General features: G+C 41.7%; 1 protein-coding gene across 1 annotated transcript; it reads left to right on the top strand.

Moving 5' to 3' along the window:
- Positions 1-11: 11 nt before the first annotated feature.
- LOC109398460 (4-hydroxybutyrate coenzyme A transferase) lies at positions 12-19,921 on the top strand. The gene is made up of 4 exons (XM_019670833.4): positions 12-483; positions 17,982-18,779; positions 18,846-19,112; positions 19,185-19,921. The coding sequence occupies exons 1-4, from the start codon at positions 297-299 to the stop codon at positions 19,370-19,372; spliced, it is 1,440 nt and encodes a 479-aa protein (XP_019526378.1). The 5' UTR covers positions 12-296; the 3' UTR covers positions 19,373-19,921.
- Positions 19,922-21,729: the final 1,808 nt, after the last annotated feature.

The following is a 21,729-nucleotide window of genomic DNA, read 5'->3' as shown; positions in this document are numbered from 1 at the left end:
GTGTGGTGCAGTAGTATCAAAGGGGGAACCGCTCGTGGCAGAGGCATATCGCGCCACACACAACCTACATTCAACGCTTACGGCGCAGCCAGCAGTTCGCTTCCTGCAAACGTTCCAGGCGGCAGCAAAGATTCTCGCTCTGCGAACCTCACCGCAGCTTCCCGCGTCATCAGCTCTCAGGGCAGAGAGGAGATTGAATTAATTTCAATTAAGGTGTTCAATTTTCCGACCACAGGAGAAACGGATTTATTCTGTGATAAACAGTGCAAAGAAGAAGACCAAATTCGGAGTGAAAAATGATGAGCTCATTGGCACTGCGATTCGCGCCGCGGTTCGGCAAATCTACCGCTGCAGCCGTGGCCAGTTCGTCCTCCCAGCAGAAGTTCAACACCTACTATACCTACTCGAACCAGATCTCGCAGCCGCTGGAGCGGAAGCCCACTTACACCACGGCCGAGGAAGCGGTCAAGTGCATCAAGTCAGGTTAGTTCCTATGCGCCACGATTTTGTGCGAACTTTTTTTAGCGAACCGTAGTCCGGAATGGATTCGCTGCTGCGGTGTCAGCAACAAACATCGGTGATGTTACGCAATCAGTTTTTTTTTTCTACGAGAATTTGCAAACCGGTAGCAAACCGGATCGCAATCCTACTTGGGAAGATTCTGAATCCGCGCTCAGTAAATCTTATTTTTGAGCAATTGCTCCATTTCCTAGCGGCACCTATGAACTTTGGAATCGCCGCTTGTCGCTGGCGTTCAATATAAGACGGACTTGAACTCGGGTCTCGGGGTCATCCTATCAATCAGGGCAAGTAAATGTGCATTTTCCGGGCATTTGGTGTTGTGCGGGTAGACTAATCAAACGTAAATTAGATTTGCGTGATCACAGTCGTTCCCGAACATGGGAAAATGGGACAGCTTATAAATAGCCGCCACCGAGACCGATATGCGTAAAAGCGAATAACAACAATATTATCATCATGAAAACACGAGCGCAGTACGAAAAATGGCGTATAGTCATGCTTCTGTTGGTGTGTATGGGATAGGATTTAACTTCCTAACATTGACCTTGGAGGAAGTTACTATAATAACTAATGCCGATTTGAATGCAATTTATATTCTTCACTTGATGTGGTTATCCTCCACATTAGTCAATGAGAAGGTAATCAGCATCGTGGTCATATGTCCATATCACTAGCTGGAATTATATTGCTAGCTTCTATCAATTACGTAAGTTAAAGATTAGGAATAAAAATTCATGGGTTTTTGCTCGAACTTATTAAAATTTGTCATAGCAGGATGTGGAAGGTATTATTTTACGTACTTTCTGATATGCCTAAGTTATTTTTATTCCTTTTGGTTCAATATTTGTCCACGACGACAAGCTTACGGGTGCGTACAATATCCAACAGTTCCAATTCAAGTCAATTGGTATGAAATTGATTGAGCAGAAAGTGCCCAAAATAGGCCTCCCTACACAAATAGTCCTACACCCTGCATGAGCTCCACTTGAAGAGGCGATGCCTGTCGATAGCAATGTTCAAAAACATAATCATTGTTCATAGATGTGAAACATGAGTAGGGGAATGAGGGGTGAAATTACCAGCTCTCGTTAAATAAGGCAGCTAATACTTGATTACCTGCTTGTAGTGAATCGAACCATGCTTCGCGACCTTTACCAACATTCAGGTATGTTATTACAATACAACAACGAGAGGGTGTTATCTAGGTAATCCCTACCTGGAAATCCCTAGAAAGTCAGAAAATTTATTTCTGGACCTGAAAAGTCAGGGAATTTGGTAGATAATCATGGAAATCTTCCTTTAAAATCATAAGAAGATGTAAATAAATTAGATCTTAGGCTAGCTCCTACATTATGGAATATGCAAAACTAGAGTTAAAATATTTCTTTGAACTGCCAAGTCCGTGGTTCGGATTCAATGATCATAATACATAATAATAACTCAATTCAGTAGACGTACTGAGCTGTTCCAAATTTTATCATGCAACGTTATCTCATGTCATCATTACAAGCCCATTTTAGGGCAAATATGTTACAAAATCCAAATTACATCAAATGGTACTCAATACAATTTAATTGGTGAATTTCAGCCCATTCTTGAGTTACCAAGAAAAATTTGGTGTAGGGTGTTTACGCCAAATTAGAGAGTTGTTCCTGGGATTTCTACTAGAGTTCCTTCCTGAATTTCCGCAAAAGTTTTTCACGAGATATCTGTTGGAGTATCTCCCGATATGTTTTGAGGTTATGGCTTTCAGTTATCCGACGTTTCGGTTCGGTCACTATATTGTGCCCGATATTTCTGCCTGAGGTTTTCTGACATGCTTTCAGAGTTTCTCGCTGTATTCCTTCTTCCATGGAGGACGGGATCTATCCAAAATTATTCAAAATTTCTCCATGAATGTCACATAGCGATAGTTTTCCGATATTTATCTTGGATTTCCTCACAGAATTTCCTGCTTGGATGTCCTTAATATTTCTTTTCGGGATTACTCATCTCAGTTTTTTTTTATCTTAACCCGTTAACGCCCAAGGTGTCTCACAATTTAAATCTTGCATGATTTGACGAAAAAAATGGAAGTCTATGGTGTAGTGTTAAAAAAATACTTCATTGTAGGACCTCAATATCTGAATTTTCTCAAGTTCTGTTTCAGCACAACTTCTACGCTATCGTTATATTCTGATCCGTATAGATACAATACAGCTCTAAATAAGTGAGAGAGATGAAAACCATTCAAAAAGAATCTTATCGTTGTTTTGATCACCGTTTACTTTATCTTCATGGGATTCAATTGGTGTTTTTCGGTGATGATTTAAAACTCATTTTTTACTCTTCTTTACGTTTCAACCTATTTTATTGCTTTCGATCATCTTCAGAACTGTCAGATTAAATAATACAAAATACAAATCACAAATTACAAACATTATAAACATTCAAAATGTATAATACAAACACTTACGATTCCGCCGGACGTTGGTTTGTCAAGGCGGTACGCTTCATTCTAAAATCGTTTCGTTCTTAAGTAATATGTCCTCGTCTCTCTTGCTGTCGTCGTTGTTCCGTCTTTTAGTTTGTTAATCAAGTTGTTGTATGTGTTCGAAAACCCGTCTACGTCACGCTGTAAATTAACCGTCGTTTTGTTGTTGATCTTTATGTGGACCACTTCAGCAGCCAATCTGCTTGCATCATTATTTATTCTCTCTAGGATCCGAGTTCGAGAGAAGTCAACTGCGTCTACTGCGTGTTGCGTGAGTCCCGTAGCTGAAGCGTTGGTGCGTATCGAGTTTTTGTGTTGCGTTATGCGCTTGTCCAGTGTTTGAGAGGTTTGTCCGATGTATTCCTTGTTTTCACATGCTCCACAAGGAATACTGTATACCACGTTTGTTTGTTTCATGTGCGGTATTGGGTATTGGGTCGATCAACCTATTGTTATTGAGAATTGCATACAATAGGCTGAAATACATAAGGCTGAAATTACAAAAGGCTGAAATAATAATTCGACTATTTTTCAAACGCCATCAATACAAAAGAAGCCGTTTTCAAGATCAACCCAAACTACCAAGTTCATGCTATGTTTTATTGATGAGCCACATAATAATGATAAGCGACGATAATGTATCTCAAAAGACCCAACTATGATAGCTGAATAACAGCTTATTCAGCTACATTTTTTGTAATCAAGCTGAAGAAAAGATTGTTCATCTGTTGTACAGCAATAATGTTTGTTGGGAAGAAACCACAGAGAACAGACGAACATGCTCGAACAAAATTGCTTGAAAATCTTGTGTAAAGAAAAAACAAGACATCGACGGTGACTTTCCCACTCAAAAACTTGTTTCGACACCATGATGGCGCTTTCTGAAGAAATATTTCACTAGCGCACCTTTAAATTTTCCTACTCAGATTTTGAGCTATATTTGCTTAAATAACAAGATGTTTATGATTATTTCACTAATCCAGCAACAAAATTTGAGCAACCCATTGATAATTAGTTTCATTATTTTCCATAAGAAGCAAGTTGATCAAGAATTCAATTATTTTTTTTTTCCAAGTAAAACCAACACATTCTCTTGGTGGAACTATACTAGGGTGCACACTTGGTGACACTAGCGCCAAAAGGTAAAACAACGGCAAATTTGTACCCCGATTCGAAATTTGACAGCGCCGCGTAATGGCCACATTCCCAGTTATTTTAAAACAACCGTTGCAATGCTTTACACAACTACACTACATGAGCTTGGACGTCTGTTCTCTGTGAAGAAACCTAAATTTAACCCACTAACACCTAAGCTGTCTTACGATTGTAATGTTCATGACAAAATATTATCAACAGTCAAGTTCCAATAAAATAAACATGATTTCACAAAAAAAAACATGAAAGTCTATGGTGTAGTTCCAAAAAATACCTTCAATTGATTTTTTTTTAAATCTCTATTCAATGCACCTATAATTAGTGAAAGAGAGGACAACTACTGAAGAAAAATAAAAAAAATTACTGTCAGATGACATCATGGTTTACTAAAGATATCTAAAAGCATCAAAAAGCCTATTTCTCCCTGTTTCTCTTTTTGACTCTTACTCTCCCACTCTCAAACTGTAATTCACGCTCGGAAGGAATCCTTGAAAGTCACAAAAAAAATCCCGTACAGAATCCCTGATAGGATCCATAAAGAAGTCACGGAAGAAAACCCGGCTGAAAGCTCAACAGGACTCCCTGAAAAAATGATTGAAAAAATCCCAGGAGGAATGTTATAACAACGGGTAGAATCTTTAGAGGAACCTCGGCAGGAATCCTGACACGAATACCTAAAAGAATCCCGCAAGATTCTCAAGATTCCCAGAAATCTTTGAAAGAATAAAAGTTGGAATTCCTGGAGCAATCCTAGCAGGAACCACTAAAGGAATCGTTTACGAAGCCCCAGAGGAATCTTTGAAGAAACTCCAGCAGTAATCCCTAAAGGAATGCTGACTAGAACACTTGAAAGAAATTTTCAAGATCCTTTCCGGATTTTCTAAAGCAATTCTGGCAAAAATCCATGAAGTTATTCCTGAAGGAATTCAGGAATTCAGTGTCTTGTACTTCACTTGAGTCGAGTCAAGTACAAGACACTGAAGACGACCTTACAGTTGAGGTCGAAATACGTATCTGTGAAAGGATGCAAATTCTTAGTGGAATTCAAAGGAACAGTACTTAACACGATCGCTCAAACTACCATGCCGTGGCCGCCATCTTGGATTTCAAAATGGCATCGTACATTCATTTTTGAGATCTACTCATGAAGCCCGATCGATAGATACCCATGTTGCATAAGCTAGTATGACACTCTTTGACCAATGCCAAATATTTGACCACTTTTGACAGTTAAGTTTTGATCAAGGTGTACCTGGCAAACAAAAATATTTGTCACTCTCGAAAAAGGAATAGGGACAAACATAACCAAACAACTTGCCAAAATTTGTCTGTCAAAAGTGGTCAAATATTTGGCGTCTGGGCAAAGAGTGTAATAGCACCTATAGTATCTGAAGCAGCATTGCCGTTAAATAGCATACATTCTGGAGTTTTGGCCGCCATGTTGGACCCTAAGCCGCCATCTTGAATTCCAATACCCCAGCTACCACCAGGAATGTGTATGCCAAATTTGATTGAAATTTCTTTACGCATTCCAGAGTTATGCCAGAACATACATACAGCCTGGCTCTGAAAAAAATCACGGGAAGAATTCAATAAGAAATATCAGCAATAGCTCCTGTAGAAATCCCAGAAGACACTCCGGAAAAAAAAACCTATGGAGAAAGTTCAGGGTAAATTTAGAAAAAAATCTGAGTGACATCCCAGGAACAACACTGGAAGGAATATTCTAAGAGAAATTCCAGGAGAAACTCCTAGCGAAATGTCAGGTAAAACTTCAAAATAAACCCCGCGAGAATCCTTAAGAAATATTCCAGCTAAAGCTTTTGTAGTATACCAGGTAGAAAATCTATAAAAATGAAGATCCTTGAATATATTACAAGAAAACTTTGGAAGAAATTTCGGGAAGAACTCCTGCATAAAATTCGCGAAAAACTGCTTAAGAAATCCTTGCAGTTTCTCTAATCGAAATCACAGGAATAACTCTTATAGCTACGCTGAGAGAAATGCTGGGAAGATCTCCTTGGGAAGTCTGAAGAGGAACATCGGAGGGAATCGCGTTAAATCTCCAAGGGGAGTCCCGAGAAAAATACTAAGAGAATTTCTGTGAGAAAAAAATACTGGAAAGAAATAGCAAATAGGGAAAATTACCTATTCTCGGCCGTTTTGTTCTCTTTGTCTTGGGGTTTTTTTTTGAAACCTATTGAACTCAGAGGTGGCCTCAAATCCTTCCCAACCAATGTGAATTATATGGCCAAGTTTCAGGCAATTGGGCTGACAAAAACCCCCCATGACGAAGAGAACAAACCTGCCGATAATACCCAATGTCACCCTATATCTATCCGGGAAAAATTGATAACGAAATAGCAAGACAAATGGCATGAAAAATACGGAATGGTATTTCTAAAGAAGTTCCAGAAAAAAACCCAAGACGGAATTTCTGAAAAAAATCCTTGTAGCGGAATTTTTATATGGATTTTAAATTCCAGGTTCATCCATGTTTACGTCGTGGAATTTGCAACATCTTATCGGTATCGTCGACTTTTATTTTTCTTCATAGTAAAATTTCCCTAAGTACTCAAGATATTCCCTGAGTATTCCAGGGTTTCCCTGTTAAATAGGATTCCTGATTTTCCTAGGTTTTGCAAGTAGTAGACACCCTAAGTACCCTAGTAGGTGAAGTTTTAGTTGAATCCCCAGTGATGTTCACGGCAAAATCTGCCGCAGTTTTAGCATTAGCCAGCTAAAAAAAAATTTAGAAATTTTAAAGGTATTTTTGGAAGGAATTTCTGAAGAAATCCTTGACGAAATTCCTGGAGGAACTCTTAGAGGAATTTCTCGAGACAGTTTCGGAAGAATTTCTGAAGGAATTCCTGGAGAAATTATTGAAGAAATTCTTGGATAAATTCCTCGAGGAACACCGGAGAAGTTGTTGCACTTACTGGAGAAATTTCTGTAGTTATTTGTGGAGGAATGCCTGGAGGATTTTTTAAAGGAATTCCTGAGAGAAATTGTAATTGTAATTGTAATTGTAATTGTAATTGCTCAGTCCACACCCAGGCCGACAACTGTCAGCCCATCTGCTTGTAGGCAGATGTGGACCTACTAAGCCTCCCCCGTTAACATGTCCTACACCGAATTAGCACACCGGGATCTTCCACAGGCAGGCGCTGGCGTTACCAGTCCCAACAAGTGTCAGATACATTAAATAGATGGGGTAGAGGATATAGGAAGATGTGGGAATAGGATGGGAAGAGGTAGAAAATGAAGAGATAGTAGAGAGGTTTCGATTTTGTTGCTGAAACGAGAAAAAGAAAGAATGATAAAGAACATTAGCGATATGTTCATAGATTATGATTTGGTCGATAATTTCTCATCTATTTTGTTTCCATATCGTTGCATCGGTGACCATTTTCATCGCCTTTCTAGTTTTTGTTAGGGTCATCTCGCGTTTTTTCGTCATGTCCTCTTTGCCGGTTGGCGACGTTCGGGATGTAAGTAGAAAAGCATGCATTTAATATGATTAGTACGACAGTAATTGTGATTGCTCAGTACTTCCAGCCCATTTGTCCGCAGTACATATCAGGCATCCCGTTTTAACAAGTCCTACACAGAATTAGAAACCCGGATCTCCCACAGACAGCCCTAACTAGTGTCAGATAAGTTCAATTGAGGATAGGAAGCGGCGAAATGAGAAGACAGTAGAGAAGGTTTGGTACATTGGTAGCTGTGTTCATGTGATGTTTGTCTGGCATTGAAAAACTATTTTCCGTAGGTGTTTAACTCTCTACCCCAAATTTAATACTGGAAAAATATCTGATCAGATGTATAGTTTGGCAATTCTATGTACATACACTACCCGTCATAAGTACGGACTCACAAAAAGTATTGCAACAATATTGCATCACCCTGACTCACCTCGATATCTCTAAAACCAGATCACCTACAAAAATGCCGTCTTCAGAAAAGTTGTTGCTTTTGGGCTCCTGAATAACTTTGCTGAAGAGGGTATCTTTGTAAGTCCTCAGGTTTTGGAGATACCGAGGTGAGTCAGGGTGATGCAATATTGTTGCAATACTTTTTGTGAGTCCGTACTTATGACGGGTAGTGTACATCTTTTATCAAGAAGGAATAATGTTGTTTACTGTTATAAAATAATTCAGTTAAAGGGCAGCTAATGCATTGTAGTCCAGAATAAACCTACAGAAAATGTCCCAATAAAATGTTTACACTAGTTCAACTAACTACACAAACTAAAAAGTGTTATTATATTTTACCAATGATTTCATCCTAATCTTGACCCTAACGTAGTTATGCGCTTAGTGGGCAACGACCAAAAATAGTCCTAATCATGACCCTAACATAGTTATGCGCTTAGTTAGACTATGACCAAAAATAGTGTTGTTTCGACAATAGTCACATACTATGCCCTACGACATTGACGATTCTATTGTCTATGGCTCACCTATTTAGCGCCACCCAGCAGGGACTTGGTCTGGTACCCAATTCAGTATATCCGCTCCACGTAATGTACCGTACCTCTTTCGATTTGTGATATATTACGCGGAACATTACTCTCTTCATTCTGATAGCGGCTATGTAACCCATTGGATTAAAAACCTCCATCAAACATGAAGCGATTAATCGGAGACTGAAGACTCTATACCAAATTTGGCTCAGAGACAGGTAATCAGTGAAGTCAGTTTTTCTCGTTTGTCAGAGACGATTGATACGTATTAAGACAAACTTTCCACTGCATCTGCCAGCAATAATCGGTGATCGATCAACATTTCGAGTAACCTACCCCAATTTACTCAAGAATGCCAAGGATCACCGCTCATGCTTTACAATACAGTTGGAAAAACTAGAGCAACACCTGGCCACAATGATGCATAAAGCACTAAAGCGGACCGGAAGTGTCGGTGAGCCAGCCCCACCTTAAAGGAATTCCTGAGAGAAATTACGAAAAAATATGAAACATTCCTAGAGAGTTCCCTAATATGCATTCCGGAATGAATTCATTGAATAATTCATGGAGAAATCTCTAGAGACATTCGTGCAAAAACTCTTAGTGGAATTTCTGAAGAAATTCCTGGAGGAAATCTTGAAGGAGTTTTTGAAAAAGTTTTTGATGGAATTTTTGGATGAATTCCTGAAGAAATTTTTTCAGGGATTCCAGTAGGAGTTCGTGGAAGAATTCCTTGAAAAATTCTCGAAACAAACACTGGAGGAAATCCTGGAAGAACCCCTGTGGAAAAAACGGAGGTAAAGCTCTTGGACTAAAGCCACATGGACTGTACCACTTTGTGTAGCTCTGCAAAATTTGATCGTAGCTGTTCGGGTGTTCTTTCTGAAAGTTGCCACTACCCAAACTAGGTAGAGCTTAAGAGTCTGAGATCACAATTACAGCATAAAAAAGAACGAAGCATTGATTGAAAAACGACAGAAGCGATAATACACAGAGTACACTGCACTGTGTGAAACGCATGGTACAAAACCGAACACACTCAATTCTACGCGATCGATGCATCCGCGCATAAAAAGTCGCGTAACTTCAAGAAAATCGCGTTATTGTCGCGCTTATCTTTTATTAGAGTCCTGCGGCGGTCGTACGCTCGCAAGGCATACCGCCGCATGACAGTCGCAAGGCAAAACAAAAGAAAAAGTGTTCCCGCCAAAAACAAAAGCACGTGGGTTTCGCAAAGTGACAGATGTTTTTGAATGTATTTGTGACGAACGGCAAGAGTGGCTCAGTGGAATGAGTGTTCTTGTTGTCAAACCCCATATAATGGAATTATATACTTTTAAATCTGGTGACGCTGTTATGATTAGTGACTGTCGCGCTTATATCAGAAGCCAGAGGCAGATAATCGCCATATTCTGATTTTTCTTGAGAGGCATAATAAAATGTCGTGCAAAATAAATCGCGTAAAAAGTCGTGTAAAACAGAATTAAGTGTAGGAGATAATTGAAGCTTCTCACAATCCCACCCTTATTAAGCCTCGATCCTGAGACTTAAGAAGCGTAGCTGATTATCTCGAAGAAACACAAGGTCAGTTGCACGATTGCTTTGGTTAGCGCAATAGTTAGGGCAGTCTGGTACTCTACAGGCTCTGTATGCAAGATAAGCATACATCCGCATAACGCCATGAATTAAGGGTCACCTCTTAGTGAACTCTTATCACTGGAACTGAATTTGCAGGATTGTTGAAGGTGTACAAAAATGGACGTGTACAGACTCTTTTCAGTCACTTTTTCCAAAGTTTTACGTCAATCTTCAGACATCTTAGCTCGCTGTGAACCCTGGATGCTGGTTGAATCAGAGAAAACCAGTTCATTTCCGAGCATTTTTTTACGCAAATATAAAAATCATGCTGACTTGCAGTATTTGAACACGAAAAAAAAACTATTTTAGGAAAAGCTTGACCACATAATGGTCTGCATCCCCGTGCCAAACATTTTCAGTGACGCAAATCTGGTACCTATGACCAGAAAGAAAAACCGGTAAAGTTGAAAATGTGGCATACGACGACGGTAAGTTGATGCCTGGCGTGTGCCTAACAAAACCTATTTAAAAAGTACATTGACGCGTTCGTTATCTATCTGAATGGAAAATTTCACTATCGTTTCATGACTCAAATGTTTGCCTTCAGCTTCTAAGGTCAAGACGATGAACATTATCAAGTTTGTTTCATTAATATTCCAATGGGGCACGTTCGGTGTAGTACTAGATTTGTAGTAATGAGCTGAATTTTAGTATGGTGAGAAGGTCAGATCTCTGTTTCTGCAATGAAATGGTACAAAAAGCGTGGGTATTATAATTCCTTGGCTGAATTGATACTGTTTGAGCAAAACATTGGATAACTATTGTTTATGTTGCAAGAAATGGAGAAAACAACAACACCTTTGCCCAAAGTTTTGCTCAAACAGCATCAAATTAGGCAAGGAATCATAATACCCACGCTTTTTGTACAATTTCCTTGCAGAAACGGAGAATTGACCTTCTCACCATACTAAAATTCAGCTCATTACTACAAATCTAGTACTTCACCGATCTGTCCTATAGCTGATGAAGTGGTGGGTGTTATGTAAGGCGGGTCGTTTGTATTTCCAACGTGCATTCCACTTTTTGCCAAGTATCACCTGATAATACACCAGAATAATGTGATACCGTTGCGTTGTATTATTGCGAAAGCAAGATGCGAACGAAAATATGTACGTTACCGGTCTCTACCGGTTATTCTGTATAAATGAAACAATGCAGCTGTTAGGTCCTAATCTATATTCCGGGGCGATAGTAGATGTATGTATGGACCGAGGTATGGACGGTCATAATTTATTCCTAGGTGAGCTTTCGCTAATGGAGCTCCTATCCTCCTCTTCTACGTCCTCACTGGTACAAAACCTGCTTCTCAGCTTGTGTTCTATGAGCACTTTCACAGTTATTAACTGAGTTCTTCCACTGTCAATGATCATTTTGCATGTATGACAGGCACGAAAATACTCTATGCCCAATGAAGTCAAGGAAATTTCTGTTACGAAAAGTTCCTGGACCGATCGGGAACCGAACTTGCCTCCCTCAGCATAGTCCTACTAAATACCCGCGCGTTTATCGCTGCAGCTATATTAATAAGGGCGGCGAAGACACTAGATACGTATTTCGATACTTTTAATATCTTTAATCTGCGCAAAAGTCATTCTCATTCGAACCAGAGCAAAATACACAACATAGCATGGTCATTAGCCGTTTCACCCAACATTCCCTTGTGTGCAGTCCGTACTTTGAACCTTTTGTAACGAAGGAAAATAATCAGAAACGGACAGCACTACTGTTATCAAAGTATTTGCGATGGGCGATGGACAACAGTAATGGAAACAAAAACATAGGTATACAACTAAACCAGTTTGTTGATGTGCACTGGAAGCAGGTTCAGATGGATTATGTTTTTTTGTTGGATTTTGTCGAATTTAAAGCTGTATCTGCACTTGTCCCTTTTTTATAATATTCATTTTCAAAATTTAAAATATACGGGATTTTGTCAACGTCTTCGCTACCATCCCCTTATCAGTTTCCCGAACAAATTGACTTGTCAATTTAATCGGTTAGCATTTTTCTTCGTGATCGTACGTGGAAACGTGCACAACTGAACATGTGTCTGTAAAGCTAAAAATAAGCATTGAAACAGGCACGATCTGTCGTAGGCATAATAAAACTCATCAGACTAAGTTGTGCTACTGTCGGGGGAGTACCTATCCACATGCCTAGTACCTACGGACGATTAGAATAAATGCATTGCTTAGCTTAATTCAAGTTATCTGCTGCGAACCGGCTTATCAGTGAACAAAAGAGATAATTAAAAGCCAAAGGCTATGTACAAACATGATTACAATACCAGAAACAAGTGCGCCATCCATCCATGATGATCACCGATCAATATAATACGTGCCACTCACCTGATGAATGTTATACCTATGTTCATGCGCAGAAAGGAGTGCAAATTGAATGATAATTGTCTCACAAGATGGTGCAAATTTATGCTAACGAGTGATACTATACCATCGTTGGAGGCTTTCCGGGGTTTTATAATTTGAACATCTTTGGGCAGGTGGACAAGTGTGAAACAGGTTTGGCTCCTCTATTGTTTCTTTTATATCTGTAGGTAAACATTACAAATTGTAGCAAAAATTTCTCCTAATCGGTCTAAGCGAAATACTTGACGATTATTACTATTATTATTACTTTATTATAGAGATTTTCAGCCCTATAGGCTGGTTCATCTCTTCTACTTGACGGTGTTCATAATGCAAGTTCTAGCTGGATTACTAAAGTGTCCTTTGCTAAAAACTCTTGCGGTATTTTTGCACCACTTCGGTGTTTCTTAAAGTTCCAGATTCCCAGATGGTGATACAGATCAGAATTCACAGAGTGCTAGCCTTGACATATGGGTAATTCTCGCTGAGACCGGCCCACGATTTACACCTTGTCTCCAAAAATGTTTAAGGTGCCGATTTTCTGAAAGCCCTCGCTAAAAAAGTAAGAAAAATGCATTTTATTACTCAAATTGATGGACCCCCCGTTAGTTTGAGCCACAACAATTTTTGCAGACCCCTCGATTTTTGTCAAATGGTGGCTCACTTAAACCGTTATAACTCGAAAGTTTCTCCAAAAACCACCTCAAAACGAATTGTTGTTGAAAAGAGGAAAGATAGAGCTACTATTTACAAAAATAAAAAGTTGGGTCGGCCATATTGATTTTGGCCGCCATCTTGAATTTTTATACGAAAACATTTTTTTCACCATGCGGGCAACCACGGATTTTTAAAATTTTTGCATCAATTAAAAGCTGAGACATTTATACATAACATATCAAAAAATTAGAGATGTCTTTTTCTTCTTTCAAAAGTTGTCTGCCGTTTTGTAAATCATGCCACTTTTGCGCACTGGGCCCGGTGCCGGCCGTTTACATAAATGAAGCGTTATTTCGCAGTGTTCACGAACACGAATTTAAATTCTGAGTCCACTAATGGAAAGCTGAAGGTTTAAGCTTTCCAAAACACTATAAAAGTTATGAAAGCAATGCCCGCATCATTGAGAAACAGTCAAAAACGGAAACGAACCTCCGATTTGGCCAAATTTTGCGACACGTACCTTTGTGTATACATGCAGGCGTAAACTCGAATGCTGTTGCATGTCGTTGCCGCTGCGCATGGAAATGTATGGAGAAAACGTGGTTTAATTTACAATACTGTAGATAACTTTTGATAGGAAAAAAAGACATCTCTATTTTTTTTATATGTTATGTATAAATGCCTCAGCTTTCAATTGATGCAAAAATTTTGAAAATCGTTGGTTGCCCTCATGGTGGAAAAAATGTTTTGGTATAAAAATCCAAGATGACGGCCAAATTCAATATGGCCGACCCAACTTTTTATTATAGTAAATAGTAGCTCTATCTTTCCTCTTTTCAACAACAAATCGTTTTGAGGGGGTTTTTGGAGAAACTTTCGAGTTATAACGGTTTAAGTGAGCCACCATTTGACAAAAATCAAGGGGTCTGCAAAAATTGTTGTGGCTCAAACTAACGGGGGGTCCATCAATTTGAGTAACCAAATGCATTTTTCTTACTTTTTTAGCGAGGGCTTTCAGAAAATCGGCACCTTAAACATTTTTGAAGACAAGGTGTAAATAGTGGGCCGGTCTCAGCGAGAATTACCCATATTCAGTGTTACTTACATGATACTTGATGGGCTGCAACGCGTAGCGGCGAGCTTAAGTCGAATGAAGCATTTGTCTCACCAGGGTGCGATGACGTCACGTTTTCGATTCCCGCATCTTGTACGAATGTTTGGGGAACCCAAATGCATTGTCAATGGGGGAACCCAATTGATGTTGGCTGCAAACAATCCTATTTAGTGGGAATAGGGATGTCATACACGTGATTTGTTTCTACTGGTCTCAACCCTGGGTCAATCGCTGCCAGTCGCCCCGAACATTTAGAGTCCTTTTCAACTGCAAAAATCCAACGTGTGCACGTCCTTCCACGAAGCCGACGGGCTCTTCCTGATTCTCTGCTGAATATTATTATGATTATTATAGAGGCACTTCTCACCAAAAATTGCTTTAAACCACCTTCACCTACCCCGGGTAATCGGAATGCCAAAGGGGATTAGGCTCTGTGGATCTCATTAGCCGGTTTGCTTATATCCTGATCCGGATGTCAGTTTTGATGATCCAGGAACCGCCTAACTGTACTACAGGTTCTAAGAATCACCGCTTTCAAGATGCTGTTCAGGTCCTTTTTCAATTCCAGCTCGTCTTAGGAGAGATTTAGGGACAACTCCGGTTACCGAGAGGACAACCGGATCTATACGGACGTCCTCCAGGTGCCACATCTGCTTCAACTCCTCCGCTAGGTCGTGGTACTTGGTTATCTTGCTGGAGAACGTTGATTGAACATTATGATCTAACGGTACAGCGATGTCGATAAGGGTTACCCGCTTCACGAATGAGGACGTCCGTAATGATCTTGCGATCCCAGTACAGATTTATGCAACTATTTTCCAGAACCGGGTCCGGCTGATACTTGTAGTAGGGTACACATCTGTCGACCAAGTTGTGCTTTAAAGCAAGCTGTTGGTACACAACCTTGGCAACTTCGTTGTGACGATCGAGGTAGGCTGATCCAGCTGAACACTGAACAGCCTGCAACGACATGCTCGATCGTTTCTCCTACTGAATTGCACTTCCTGCAGCGGTCCTCCACGTTTTCGTGCAATATGTACCGTCGATAGTTCTTCGTCGCAATTACCCGGTCCTGGATGGCTACCATGAAACCACGCGTTCGACGCCACATTATCGATGTGCTCGAGCTCCAGTTGATGTGTCCCATGCTACTCCTTTTGCTTCCACGCTACGATCACCTCGTCGATCTTGATGTCGCAGTTCATCTGGTAATCCTTCTGCGCCAGATGCAGGGCGCTGTAACCATGGTCAGCTTCACACACAGTGCGGTACATTTCATGTCGGTCCTGGCTTTCTATGAAATACGCCCGCAACTGCTGGATCTAGAAGACACATAGTGCCTGAATATTGGTGACGCCTCTTCCGCCTACTGCGCGTGGCAGGGTGACTCTCTCGATGGACGACTTTGGATGACGCATGCGGTGCTTGGTGAACGCCACTCGTACTGCTGGTTCTAACGCCTCGAGGACAGTGTTGGTCCACTTTACCACCCCAAAGCTGTTGGTCAACAGGGGCTCAGCAAACGTGTTGATCGCCTTCATCTTGTTGCCGGCTGACAGAAAGCTCCTCAGAACACAGTTGTCACGATGCAAGAACTTGTCCTGCAGTTCCTTCTTGATAGCTGTGTGACGAATACCTCAAAGTTGCAGGAAGCCGAGATATTTGTACGTTTCGCCTTCAACCATATTCCGAATCTCCTCCTGTTCGTTGACGTGGAAACAGCTGGCGTCCATTACTTGACCCCGGCAAAGATGCACTGACCGACATTTGTCAATAATTCCAAACTCCATCCGGATGTCGTTGCTGAACACCGTCACAAGCTGCAACAGTTGATACAGCTTCTGTACTGATTCCGCAAACAGCTTCAGGGCGCCCATAAAGAAGGTGGGGGTTATTCTTGTACTCCTACCACCACTTTTCAGTTGGTAGCCATAGTTACATTGGTTGAGTGCTCTGCTGAGGGAATTCATCGCAAGGCAGAACCATAGCGGACTAAAGGTATCGCCTTGAAATATCCCCCTCCTGATGCTGAGAGTTCTGGATCGCAACACAGCTGTTCCGTCGGTAATTTGTAGGGACGTGCTCCACATCCCCATCGCGTGTTGCATCAGCCTGATGACGTTCCCGTCTACTTTGTACAACTGCATTACCTTAAGAAGGTACAAGTGCGGTACTGAGTCGTACGCCTTCTTGTAGTCGATGTACGCCATGCTCAGGTTCCTCCGCTTTTCGGTGGCTTGACCCACAATGACTGCATCTTTACAGCCTTGCGTTGCGTTCTTGCGACACACTTTTTGTTCCTCGGTCATCACGTTGTGGGCATTGCCGTGGGCCTGAATCCTCCTCGTTATTACTAACAACAGCACTTGAAAAGCACATTAGGGGGCATCCATTTAGTACGTCACGCTAAAAATGGGAATTTTCAACCCCCCCCCCTCCCCCCTACGTACGGGGTTTTTCTATACCTAATACATTGCTTGTCACACTTTTCAGAACCCCCCCTTCCCCCTCTAAGCGTGACGTACTTTATGGATGCCCCCTTATTGGTCTGTACTTTGCTGGATCTTGCTGGTGTTTTGGTCTTTCGGCAGAAGATAAATGATACCTCTGGTAATGAACTCTGGTAGCTGCGTGGGGTCTTCTAGCACCCTGTTGAAGCATTCCGCCATCCGCCCGTGAATCGTCGTGAGTTTTTTATACCAAAAATTGTGCACGAAATCGGGTCCTGGTGCAGCCCAATTTCTGGAATACCGGGTAGCCTCACGTATACTCCATTGCACTGTCGCTCTTCTTCTGCCAACCACATTCCTTCGTCGCTATGCTGGACAGGGTTCTCCCATATATTGGCCCAGAACTGTGTGACATCGCCAATCTCCGGAAGGCCTTGTTAATAATCAGGCTTGTCGTTTCGGATGCAGTTGTAGAACTCCCTTTCGTTAATGTTGAGCATCCGGTTTTGTTCTTTTCGCTTCCAACATTCTCCATAACGCCGCAATCGTTTCGCAAGAGCACTCAACCGCTGTACATGGGTGTCGAGGATCTCCGCTTCTTCCTGGCAACATTTTTTCTCCAAAAATATGCGAGTCTGCTGTTTCCATCTATGATTGCGTCGTCCACGTTTTGTCGGGTTCCATGCTGCAGCATTACCGTCCGCAGTGCGTTCTGATATTTTAAAATACCTCTAGCTAGAAGGTGCAGATGGAGCTTGCCCTCGTCTGGCAACGATGTCTCGAGATTCTGCGCGTATGCTGATCAGGGGACTGTTATGGTCATCTTGTTTTCTTACCCAGCATTAAAACTATGCTGCTGTATTAAAAGATAGGTTGTCAGCTTGAGCCTCACGCTTGAGCCACAGTTATGTTGGCTACGGAACCATTGCATTGGTGGGATAGGAATGCCAATTCCTTGATGCTGATGCGCCATCGGGTTGCTTCAGTCGCTCTAGGTTGTACCGTAGCGGTCGCCGATACCGTACATTGCTGTAGGGCGCAGTTTGTGAATCACCAGTTCCTCTCTTCTTCTGTTCATTTATTACTATGCTCTATGAAAACTTATAAACCTCAATAACCATTTTCCCTTTCTCTATTCCAGGGGATGTTGTCTTCGTGCAGGGAGCTGCCGCTACTCCGATCCACGTGCTGGACGCCATGACCAAGCATGGTAAGGAGAACAATCTTCGCGACATCACGGTGGTCCACATGCACACCGAGGGTCCTGCTTCGTACTGTGCCCCCGACTGCAAGGATATCTTCCGTTCCAAGTCTCTCTTCATGGGCGGAAACGTCCGGGCTGCCGTCGCCGATGGCCGGGGAGACGCCGTGCCGATTTTCCTGCACGAAATCCCAATCCTGTTCCGGCGAAAGCTGATCCAGCCGGATGTGGCCATCGTGTCGGTTTCGCCACCGGACAACCACGGATACGGCACGCTGGGAACCAGTGTCGACTGTGTCCGGGCTGCTCTGGAGAACTCCAAGGTCATCATTGCCCAGGTCAACAAGCAGATGCCGCGGACGTTCGGAGACTCCATCATCCACGAATCGCACTTCGATGCGGCCGTGAACGTGGACATTCCACTGCCGGAACACGGTGGCAAGGGAATGAGCGACACGGAAACTATGATCGGTAAGCTGATTGCCGAGAACCTGGTCGAAGATGGTGCCACTCTGCAGATGGGCATCGGTAACATTCCGGATGCTGTGCTGAACGCGCTGCACAACCACAAAGACCTCGGAATCCACTCGGAGATGTTCGCCGGAGGTGTTGTGGATCTAGTCAAGAAGGGCTGTGTGACCAACGACAAGAAGACGTACCACCGAGGCCGCATCGTCGGATCTTTCCTGATTGGTACCAAGAAGCTGTACGACTTCGTGGACAATAATCCTTTTATCGGTAAGTTTTGCTAACGATTGGTAATTCCTCGTCTGTTTCTCATCCAAATGTCTTCTATCGCTCCAGAAATGCTCGAAATCAACTACGTCAACAATGTCGGCATCATTGCCCGCAACCCAAAGATGACTGCCATCAACTCGGCCATCGAAGTGGATCTGACCGGACAGGTGTGTGCCGATTCGATCGGAACTCGCATGTATTCCGGTTTCGGTGGTCAGGTCGACTTCATCCGTGGTGCCGCCGAAGGTTTCGACGGCAAGGGAAAGCCTATCATTGCGCTGCCTTCGATCACCAACAAGGGACAAAGCAAGATCGTGCCGACGCTCAAGCCAGGTAAGACATTGAATCGCTACGAGATTTTTAGTCATTGATAAAATCTGATTGAATGCATCTATTCCCCGACAGGTGCCGGAGTCGTTACGTCGCGAGCTCACGTCCACTATGTCGTCACCGAGAATGGTATCGCAAATCTGTTCGGCAAATCGTTACGCCAGCGTGCGTACGAGCTGATTCAAATCGCCCACCCGGATCACCGCGAAGCGCTCGAAAAGGCAGCATTTGAACGGCTCAAGACCATGCCGTCGCCCAACTAAAAAGAAGCACAAAGGCGTCCCGTAGGTCGTTCGAAACGATCGTTTTTCCCCCTTTTGTTTTTAAGATAATTTGTGTCGAAATATTCCGATTTGCTTTCGTCTTTAAAACAGGAAAGAATTGCACATTTCTTTGAGAGCACATTACTGTCCGCGGAGCGTGTTATCCTTTACCGAACAATCGTTCGTTTTAATCCATCTAGGAACCAAACATGCATGTTTTTGTTTTACAAAAATAACTATCAATAAATTGCATTCTTAGCAAAACAGCGGTAGATAAGTAGAGCCAGTTCAAAATTAGGCACATGCCTAATACGTTTCACGTAGACAGCAACAAAAAATAAAACACGATCAAACCATCTATCTCCGAAACGTGCATTGCATAACTTTAAGTACTACATTGTAATCACACATCGTACAGAGAGAAATTCAATGATCCTAAGAGGATCGTTGGAAGTACTACCCTGTCACCTCATTAGAAGCCATGTGAGAAATTAAACTAAGTAATCAAAGCTACTATGAGTAAACCGTGATTAATGCTAAATACAAAAAGTGCTTTCATAACTTCGATAAGAACGTTCCGAACCTTCCTGGGTTTGCATTGCTCAACTTTTCCTGTCAAATTTGGTTATCACTCTCCTGATGTAGCCCGTTCAAGCTGAGCCCTGAGCGCCTATGATGGTGTAGAGGGCGGTACTGAAAGATCTCCATCCTGGGCGATTGCCAGCCATTGCCTTGACCTGCGACCAGGTCAAGTGTCTATGGACTTCCTTCAATTCTTTGCTGAGTGTGGTATTCGGTTAGCAGAGTTAAAGAAATACTTCTGTTTACTTCAGACACCAAATTTATTCTGACAATTCAATCTACAGATAACGCAAAGCCTACTTGTCTATTTGATAGCATCACATCTCCTTTTCTATATATTTTTTACAATAAGTGTTTAATTAATGCTAATCGCCTGCTTAAATCTAGTCATGACATCATATTTGTAAATTCTATGTTTCTTAATACACGTAACTATAATTACAACGCTGCAATAATATCCTCACTTTCTTCATCATTGAATCCCATAAATTCTTCTTCAGAACCAAGACTTGTTTCATTATTGAGCGATGGTCTGGGTTCTGGGTTTTGTTCTGGTGAAACGGTAGGAACGGTCGATCCTACCACTTTCTTTAAATGAGCAACATTTCTTTCATATTGTTTACCGGTGGTTGGGTTTTCCACTATTGCTTTGGGACCACTCCTCCTTACTACGGTGTACCTATTTCAAACATAAGTATTACAATTTCTGAAATATCTCTTATGCGTCCATTATACAATACCTGTTTCGATCAAATGTAGTTTGTAATTTGTTTGAAGGTGTCAAGTTTTGCATTAATACAGTGTCCCCTCCTTCAATATCAGATTGTTTCGCATGTCGTCTGGCATCTTCATACTCCTTTCCTTTATTCTTTTGTAGAAAATCTCGATCTCGATAGTCCGATGATGAAACTGCTGTCTCTATATCTTCAATACATGGAAGCTTCGAACGGATTGTTCGCCCATAGCATAATTCCGTTGGAGTTTTTCCAGTACACGAATGTGGAGTAGTATAGTACATGATCAAATAATCCTCTAGATCCTTTTTTCCAATTTCTTTCCAAAGCGTGACTTATTTGCAATCGTTTTAGCAACGATCGGTTTTGCCTTTCTACCAATCCGTTTTCTTGAGGCCAATACGGAGCAGAATGATTTAGACAAATTCCATGAATCTTACAATACTCCTCGAAATCTTTCCCGATAAACTGTTTTGCGTTGTCTAATGTGATGGTCCTAGGGTATCCTAGCCTTGTGAAAATCCGATTGAGTCTGTCTACAGTATCCCGTGAAGTTATTCGAGTCATGATTTCTACCTCCTTGTATCTGCTGAAATAATCAATTATTACCAACAGATATTCACCCGATGGTAGAGGACCCATGAAGTCTATCGCTATGTCAATCCATGGCCTTGAAGGTAATTCGCGCCTACTCATTGGTGTAGGTTTACTTGGAAGGCCTACTAACTGACATCCTTCACATTTCACGACGAAATCCTTTGCTTCCTTATCCATTGAGGGCCACCATGCTCGATCTCTCAAGCGTTTTTTCATCACTGATTCACCAGGATGCCCTTCATGAGCGAGTTGAATCATTCGACGTCGTAACGAAGTTGGAACAACCAACTTGTTTCCTCTCACCATGGTCTCTCCAACAAATCCTAGCTCATTTTTGAACGGTTCAAAAGGTTTTACCACAGGATTATTCCAATTTCCGGTTTTCAAACTTTGTTTGACAGCAGTAAGCTCTGAATCATTATAAGAAGCATTCTCAATTTCATC

This window comes from Aedes albopictus, chromosome 1 (genome assembly GCF_035046485.1).
Source record: "Aedes albopictus strain Foshan chromosome 1, AalbF5, whole genome shotgun sequence".
In the NCBI taxonomy this organism is placed as follows: Eukaryota; Metazoa; Arthropoda; class Insecta; order Diptera; family Culicidae; genus Aedes; species Aedes albopictus.
This window is presented reverse-complemented; position numbering and strand designations above follow the sequence as displayed.

Bases quoted from the DNA above. Each gene is read 5' to 3' on its own strand.
- LOC109398460 (XM_019670833.4), top strand. From the start codon at position 297: ATGATGAGCTCATTGGCACTGCGATTCGCGCCGCGGTTCGGCAAATCT. The intron at 484-17,981 runs GTTAGTTCCTAT...TCTCTATTCCAG, and splicing joins GGTCAAGTGCATCAAGTCAG to GGGATGTTGTCTTCGTGCAG. The intron at 18,780-18,845 runs GTAAGTTTTGCT...CTATCGCTCCAG, and splicing joins GGACAATAATCCTTTTATCG to AAATGCTCGAAATCAACTAC.